Below are 8961 nucleotides of genomic sequence, written 5' to 3' on the forward strand. Positions count from 1 at the left end.
ACCCTCTGCTCCCTCTGCTGGACGTGCCAGGTCTCGACGGGCTCTTCAGCCAGGACTAATTTATCTGAACACAGGGTGTCCAACAGAAAGTCCTCCTAAGATCTGCAGATCCTCTGAGCTGTTGGAAGAACAAGGACTCTGTCTACCCACGGCTTACTAAAGTCATGACAGGGAGACTCTGAATAGTGGCCAAATCTGTTCCCTCTGAGAGGGTCTTCTCGAAAACGGGACAAATAATTACTGAGAGACGAAACCGCATCAGCCCCTCGAAAGTGAGGCAGCTTGCATTTCTGAATGCAAATCTCTCATAAAAGCAAAATATGGTCAGCATTGCTGTGTGCTGCTGGTTATAACATGGCAATAAAGAAGAGAGAGAAAAGAGGGACCAGTTTAATGTTTTAAGTGGGATGCTGCAGTTTTGCACATTATTTATTTTTATTTGATATGGTGCAATATTCTATATATATTACGTTGTTCAGATTGTATTCGTTTTGAATTGTACATTTATATGCACTTTGTTTATAAAAAAAGTTATACTTTAAATGCACATGTGTAATAGTATCCATCTTTTTTTACATTTATTTCAATTTGTGGGATGCTGCAGTTTTGCAAATTGTTATTTATTTTTATTTGATATGGTGCAATATTCTATTATGCTGTTCAGATTATATTTGTTTTGAGTGTGTTAGATTTATATGCACTTTGTTTATATACATTAAAAAGTTATACTTTAAATGCAAATGTTTAATAGCATTATTTTTCATAACAAACCCATGCATTTTTAAATACATTGTGGTTAAGGTAGAGTATGATTTCATTTAATAATTTAATTGGAATTGTTTTAACACCAATCATAGTCAAACTATCGCAAACTGTTTGACTTTAAAAGACACAAAACACATATATTTTAAAGAGTCGTTTGAGAGCCAAAAGAGCCGTCTCTTTTTGGTGAGCTGAGCACCTGGGGGTAGCCTGTCAGAAAGTCCAGGACCCAAATGCACAGGGTGGGGTTGAGACTCAGAGCCTCCAGCTTGATGATGAGCTTGGAAGGAACTATGGTGTTGAATGCTGAGCTGTAGTCAATGAACAGCATTCTTATATAGGTTTTCCTTTTGTCCAGATGGGATAGGGCAGTGTGATGCCGATTGTGTCTGTGGACCCGTTGGGGCGGTATGCAAACTGAAGTGGGTCTAGGGTGGCCGGTAAGTTGGAGGTGATATGATCCTTGACTCGTCTCTCAAAGCACTTCATGATGACAGAAGTGAGTGCTACGGGGAAGTAGTCATTTAGTTCAGTTATCTATGCCTTCTTGGGTACAGGAACAATGGTAGCCATCTTGAAGCATGTGGGGACAACAGACCGGGATAGGGTGCGATTGAATATGTCCATAAACACACCAGCCAGATGGTCTGTGCGTGCTCTTAAGGACACGGCTAGGGATGCCATCTCGGCCAGCAGCAAGTCAGCCACGGAGAAGGAGAGGGGGGGGACGTGGCCTGCTAACCAGGACCACAACGGTGGGTGGCACTTTATTATCCTCAAAGCAGGCAATGATGGTGTTTAGTTTGTCTGGAAGCGTGGTGTCCGTGGAAGCGTGACGATGGTATCCCGGTGGAGGTCTCTCTTCCCTTTTTGTTATTTAAATAAACACCCTTGAAACCGAGCTAATCCAACTCTGTCCATGTCTGATCTGTGTAAATGTCTTGACCATACTGCAACACCATATCTGCAACACTAACTAAGATGTTGGGTGCAGTATACTGTGTCTCAAGTGAAAAAATGTGCATGTAAACTGGTCATCTCTCCTTGAATACCAACAAACACTTCATGTTCCCACTCCCACTGGGAGAAGTACTGATGACCAATCACTAATGAAGGGGTGTAGACTTTGGCTGCCGAACTTCGACTTGCCTGAAGAAAAAATTGTGTGCACGAATAGCCAGGGGGGAAAAAATATGAAGATCAAAACTAACCAAAACATTGCAGAATGTTGTCATATGTGCAAACTGTTTCGACTGGGAACATACAGTAAGCTTTAACCGGTGATAGCCGATACCCTCATACTGTAGCTAATGTTTTGGCGGTGTCAGAGGTGTAACTGCGTTGGAGCTGTCAAATCGGTGAGCAGCTACTCTTGATCATTGCCACAAAACCACACCCATCCCAGTCGCGGAAGTTCAGAACGAGAAAGTGTAGGCTATATAGAAATAATTATTCTCAAATTGAAATCAAATGAAATCATTTGTATTTCTATGATTTATGACTCATTCTGATCTCCGTTAGCTGTTGAAGCAGCAGTGATTCTTCCTGCGGTCCACACAAAACAGAACAAGACAAAGTACAGAACACTAATGGACAAGAACAGTAACACAAATTTTAACTAAGAACACTATGACTACATAACAATAGGACTAAGCAACCTAATCGAGGTGTAGATTACATCTCACATTCCAGCCAATGGCAATGGCCAATTTAGGTATAATGCCAGGACTAATTTGACAGCTCTATCACAGTTCCACCTCCAACACCACCAAAACAACTGTGGATGTCGGCTAAAGGCCCTTAAAGCCTGCTGCCACTAGAGGCCCTGTGATCATCTCATGAATCTGCACTAGTTGGAGCAGAAACTATGGCAATTTGTTTTGAAGAAAGGGATCTTATCAGCATACTTAATGTGTTGTGGCAGTTATTTTTGTTCAAATGTAGTTGGTGTATTTGGTCAGAGATGCAAGAGAGTCAATACAGAAATAATCAGTCAATACTTTTAACATCTCAGCTTCCTCCCACTGTTCCTCTCCAGCACGTTTTCCACTGCAGAGAGCTGGGGATGGACACGTTACCAAGTGAATCAGCCTAAGCTGAGAGTGCAAATCAGCTGATGATAACAGACTGGAAATAAGCTGCAGGCCACAGGTGACATCATAGAGGAAGGTCTGAGACGTTCAGTGGGCCCACCTGTGTCTGTCTCTCTCTCTCTCTCTCTCTCCCTCGTTAGTTTCCTATCCTCATGATGTGGTCTATACCTAGAGTTCCAAAACTATGGGGATGAAATGTACAGATGGTGATAAGTCTATTCATACAAAACTTAAAGATTTGTTTTATAATTTACATGCAATGTAAGCTATTGCTTAATAGCAAATGATTGCAGGTCTGTGGGGCATACGTTTTCCTCTTGTATGGAAAACATTTCCTCCATCATAATGCCCATATTTTAAACATTTGTGCATTCGTCAAGAAATCATATACTACAAGCGGTGAGCTTCTTTAGAGAAAAGAAACAGTTTGACGATGTAGTACATTTTATTTCATATTTAACCTTTATTTAACTAGGCAAGTCAGTTAAGAACAAATTCTTATTTACAATGACGGCCTTCCCTGGGCAAACCCGGACGACGCTGGGACAATTGTGCGCCACCCTATATGACTCCCAATCACGGCCTGATGTGATACAGCCTGAAATCGAACCAGTACCTTAGACCGCTATACCTGAGTAAATAATTGATTTATCTGTGTCATAGAAAACAATGCAATTAAAAAATATAATGCAGAATAGGATATCCGTAAAAGCTACATATTGACTGGGAAAAAATTAACAAACTACATGGTCAAAAGAATGTGGGCACCTGTTCGTCAAACATCTCATTCCAAAATCATGGGCATTAATATGGAGTTGGTCTCCCCGTTGCTGCTATAACAGCCTTCAATCTTCTAGGAAGGCTTTCCACTAGATGTTGAAACATCGCTGCGGGGACTTGCTTCCATTCAGCCACAAGATAATTAGTGAGGTCGGGCACTGATGTTGGGCAATTAGGCCTGGCTCACAGTCGGCGTTCCAATTCATCCCAAAGGTCAGGGCTCTGTGCAAGCCAGTCAAGTTCTTCCACACCGATCTCGACAAACCATTTCTGTATGGACCTTGCTTTGTGCATGGGGGCATTGTCATACTGAAATAGGAAAGGGCCTTCCACAAACTGTTGTTACAAAATTGGAAGCACAGAATTGTCTAGAATATTATTGTATGCTGAAGCATTAAGATTTCACTTCACTGGAACTAAGGGGCCTAGCCCAAACCATAAAAAACAGCCCCAGACAATTATTCCACCAAACTTTACAGTTGTTATTATGCATTGGGTTGCGTTCTCCTAGCATCCTCCAAACCCAGATTCTTCCATCGGACTGCCAGATGGTGAAGCACGATTAATCACTCCAGAGAATGTGTTTCCACTGCTCCTGAGTCCAATAGCGGAAAGCTTTACACCACTCCAGCCGATGCTTGGCATTGCACATGGTGATCTTAGGCATGTGTGCAGCTGCTCGGACATGGAAACCCATTTCATGAAGCTTCCAACAAACAGTTATTGTGCTGCAATCAAGGACATGCGATTTTTACCCTCTACAGTGGTTCCTCCGTTAAAAGTTGCGTCACACTGCAGCACTCCTTGCAGGCTGCTGCAGCATTCTGTGGCACGTTATCAAATTGTAAGCCATTTGTTCTGTTAATGCAAGTTAGTGCTAGTTTGACCACCAGAAGGCATCTTTGAGAAGCATTTGATAGTCTTCCATATTGGCATTACCAGAGAATTTAAAACCTTTTTTGTAAAAGCATAGTATATGGGATTGATTTTAAGAAATTTGTCTTAATTAATCTGATTAATATTATGGTGTTTATATTCGGAGAAAAACGAAAAAGGAAACTGTACAACGTGACGTCGGCAGTACAGTACTGGGCTATTTTGCTAAAGAAACCCTGTGTCGTGTGGGAAGAGCACGCGGGAGACCGGGGTTCAATTCCCCAACAGGGAGGAAGGAGTAGGCTGTCCTTGTAAATAAGAATTTGTTCTTAACTGATTCCACATGTGTTATTTCATAGTTGTGGTGTCTTCACTATTATTCTACAATGTAATGAGTGCTCTAACTCCCCCTTGCGGTGGTCTGGAGCAGTGAAGCCGTGACGCAGGGTACCTCTAAGTCCCGCGGTACAAACTTTTAAAGGAGGAACCACTGCATGCGTTTCAACACTGCAGTCCCTTTTTGTGAGCCTGTGTGGCCTACCACTCCACGGCTGAACCGTTGTTGCTACTAGATGTTTCCACTTCACTATAACAGCACTTACAGTTGACCAGGGCAGCTCTAGCAAGGCAGAAATTTGACAAACTGACTTGTTGGAAAGGTGGCATCCTATTACGGTGCCATGTTCAAGGCACTGAGCTCTTCAGTAAGACCATTCTACTGCCAGTGTTTGTCTATGGAGAATGCATGGGTGTGTGCTCGTTTTTATACACCTGTCAGCAACAGGTATTGCTGAAATAGTTGAATCCACTTATTTGAAGGGATGTCCACATACTTTGTATATATAGTGCAGAAGCACAACCTAAAATATGTAAAGGTGACCTTCTTGGGAAAGCATACACAATTTGTTCCACCTGCAGAGAATCAGAGTAACATCTCTGGCTGTAGTGTAGATAAGAACAAAGACCACTTTAGTTCAGAGTGAGTCCCAACAATCCAAGCAGCTATATTGACTTCCTCCGTGTGTGAAGGCTGCTCATCCCCAGAAAAAGGGCATCGCTGCTGGGGAAGGACTGGGTTGAGGTGCCCCTGGAGCTGCAGGAGGCTCCATCCACCCTGTAGGAGATGGAGTTGTAGAAGACAGGGTTGCTGTGGCAGCCTGAGTGCTCACAGTGGGCCGGAGAGGGGCTGTCACAGGCAACCAACCTGAAGCACATACAGGAGCAGAGGGCGCTGATGCGGGACTCAGGATGCTTAGCAGAGTCCCTGACCCCAGGGGTCTCTCTACGCTCCTCAGATGGAGAGGAGATGAGATTGGTACGACTGGTGCCTCCCTCCATGGGCAGGGAGAGGTTACAGCGGCTACTGTTCCCATCCTCAGCTCCAAACCGTTCTATCCCATCAGCTCTGTCCCACACTGATGCTTCCACATCTGCCTCCACCTCCCCACCCCCTGTCGTCTTAGGCGCTGCTGGCTTTTGCTCCTCCCACTCCACCTCCAGGCTCCTGGTTGCCTCCTCTGTGCTGTAGGTGAGGAAGCGTAGCACCACCAGGTTCAGGAAAGCCCCGATCACTGCCAGCCCCACCAGGATGTACATGAAGCTAAAGGCCACATAGGGAGTCCTCCTCTGGAGGGCCTCCTTCTTCTGCAGGGCCACAAAGTCCCCAAAGCCGATGGTGGTGAGCGTGATGAAACAGTAGTAGTAGGCATTGAAGAAAGTCCAGCCCTCAAAGTGGGAGAAGGCTGCTGCCCCGACACAGAGGGTGCTCATGCAGGACAGGAGGCCCACCAGCACCATGTTTCCCATGGACACATCAGTCTTCCGTAAGCCCATGCATCGCTTGAGCCTGCAGAGGAGGTAGCGGACGAACGTGTTGATCCTTTCCCCCATGCTCTGGAACATGACCAGTGTCAGAGGGATACCCAGAACTGCATAGGACATGCAGAATACCTTTCCAGCATCAGTGCTTGGAGCAGCGTGACCATAACCTGCAGAACAGAATCATATCAAAGTTATAGACACATCATATGTGTACATTAACACACACACAGTACATTTTTTAAATAACCCAAAGAACAGTAGTCTCCTTAACACAATTCCCATAACTGCATTATCATTACTGCCGGTTTCACTAATAATTTCAACAAGAATTCAGCTTCAGCACCATGGTAAGCGCCATAAGAGTAGAGGACATGTTCAAACAGATTTGTTGTATGGATGATTTCACTTGCAGAGCAAAGAAACCACATAAACAAAGAGTCCAAGACTTGCTTGGGACATATTTCTAAAGGGCATAGCAAAATTAGTCACCTATCGTTGTGAGGACGGTGATAGCAAAGTAAAAGGATCCCGCGAATTTCCACTGTCTCCCCGCGCGATGGGGCTCCGACTGAAGAACCACTCTCTCGATCTCCCGGTAGTCGTCATCGGTAAACCTGTACTTCTTCTTCAGCTCATTGCGTTTCTGTTCCAGGATCTTCTTCCTCGAGTTCTCGGTCTCTGATTCGAGGGCGTCGAACACCACGGCTCCCACAAGCAGGTAGGATAGCATACACAGGATGAGAGAAAGGGTCCGAATGTTCTGCGCCTTCATCCTCACTCCGAGAGAACTCGAGTGGGCACAGAGGTGGGAGGGTGTGTGTTAAGGAAGAGAGACAGCAGGTGTTCGCGCAAGTTATGTCATGCAAGCCTTGACCAACACAGCCTTGCTAATTATATGAAGAACGATCCTACACCTGTTTTACTGCTTGTTGTCCCTCTGTTATTATCTTAGGCTACTTGAAGAAAAGTGCTAGGCCCTACAGGTGATTAAACAGACACCGTTTTTTTTTTTTTGCATAATTTTCCCCTATTTGAACAAAGCGCGCACATTCACCCCATTCACATAACAGTTATGGGGCCTGGCCTACATAGTTGATTGATATAACTCATCAGTGTCCTAGGCCTATATAGTATTACGGTGTAGGTAATTGTACCTGTCGTATTTTTTACACTGGCACTGCACGCACATTCCATAGGCTTTGGGGTATGTGTTCTCATTACAGTATGCGTTCCGGTGTGCAGGCATAGCTTATAGTCTGAATGGCCATTATTTACTGGTGTTCATCCGAGTCTTTAATGATGATACTCTATCACACATTGGAACTAAAGCATATTGCGGTCAAATTACCGTTTATGGATAGGACCAGACTAGGAGAATTTCCTGACCTGGCCATGGCTAGCCAAACTGTTTTTTCATGGTACACACTGGGTTAAACCTCAGCTCTAATGATGGCGGGTAGTTTAGACAGTTTTTACAACGAATGGCCAAGAAGGACACACTTGGACTTTTTTGTCTGTAGCCTTTTTGATCCTCTAGCCATTGCTCTCATCCATCTTTAACCGATCCAACTTCTTATGTCAGCCCGATGTAGATCATTTCAAATAAACATTTATTTTAATCTAAATGGGTGAAATAAACTGGTGGCCTTGATCAAAAGTCATACCCCACTGTGTGCAGCGAGCTGGACCTGTCCATGGTGCTGAACACTGGTTTGTAATCAGTGAGAGATGGTCAATTGTACGGCTTCAGTTGGTGAAAGAGACTATTGTTATTTTGGTTTTTTGGAGAGAGAGGGGTGCACTGTAGAAACAGCTGGCCTCTTCAAAATCGACTCTCTTGATTACTTTGCTTTGCGAAGCGTACATGTGTGAAGTATTCACAAAACGCTTGGGTAATGTATTACTCTGACTGATGAAGCATGGGCTGGTGGTGGAGTTGACCTTTATAAAGCACACTTAGTCCCAGAGGGATCAATAGAGCCTTCATCATTAACTAAATCAGAGAGAGAGAGAAAATAAAGGTAGCCAACCACGTGAGTATTTTATTACACCCAAAGCATCAAGTCTTAAATGTCATGATTGCGCTCAAATACTCAAAGACTAGGACATGAGGTACATTTACATGGGTCTGATTAGACACAGAGACCAGTGATACAAATGTCAATTGGTCATTTTGTAACAAGTTTAGTATTATTGTATTGATTTTGTGCATACCATGTTACATTTCCATATTCAATTATATTAATATAAACATCATTAATAATAAAGTTAATGAATCATTGCTAAAGGCTGTATCATGTGTGTGTGTGTGTGTGTGTGTGTGTGTGTGTGTGTGTGTGTGTGTGTGTGTGTGTGTGTGTGTGTGTGTGTGTGAGAGAGAGAGAAAGCAAGAGCAAAGAGGGAGAGATACAGACAGAGACAGAGACAGAGGGAGGGGAGAAAGAGAGGGAGAGTCCCTCTAAATTCTGAAGGTTTATTACCTCTTCTCCACCGAGAGCATGATCATCTGTTATTACAATCTACGTGTATTGTTTGTCTCCTTTCAAGCCTATTCAGGGCTATTATGTCCTATATGAAGTACAGTAAATACCATATTGTGCTTTACTCAGTGCCAACAAAATCCATTACC

At 43.8% G+C, this 8961-nt stretch overlaps 1 protein-coding gene across 1 annotated transcript; it reads right to left on the reverse strand.

Annotated features, from left to right (window-relative positions):
* Positions 1-5513: 5513 nt before the first annotated feature.
* LOC139369871 (potassium channel subfamily K member 15-like) lies at positions 5514-7104 on the reverse strand. The gene is made up of 2 exons (XM_071109153.1): positions 6822-7104; positions 5514-6499 (listed from the first exon to the last, which is right to left on the reverse strand). Exons 1-2 carry the CDS (start codon positions 7102-7104, stop codon positions 5514-5516), a joined length of 1269 nt encoding a protein of 422 aa, XP_070965254.1.
* Positions 7105-8961: the final 1857 nt, after the last annotated feature.

The sequence above is a fragment of the Oncorhynchus clarkii genome, chromosome 17 (assembly GCF_045791955.1).
Source record: "Oncorhynchus clarkii lewisi isolate Uvic-CL-2024 chromosome 17, UVic_Ocla_1.0, whole genome shotgun sequence".
Lineage (NCBI taxonomy): Eukaryota > Metazoa > Chordata > Actinopteri > Salmoniformes > Salmonidae > Oncorhynchus > Oncorhynchus clarkii.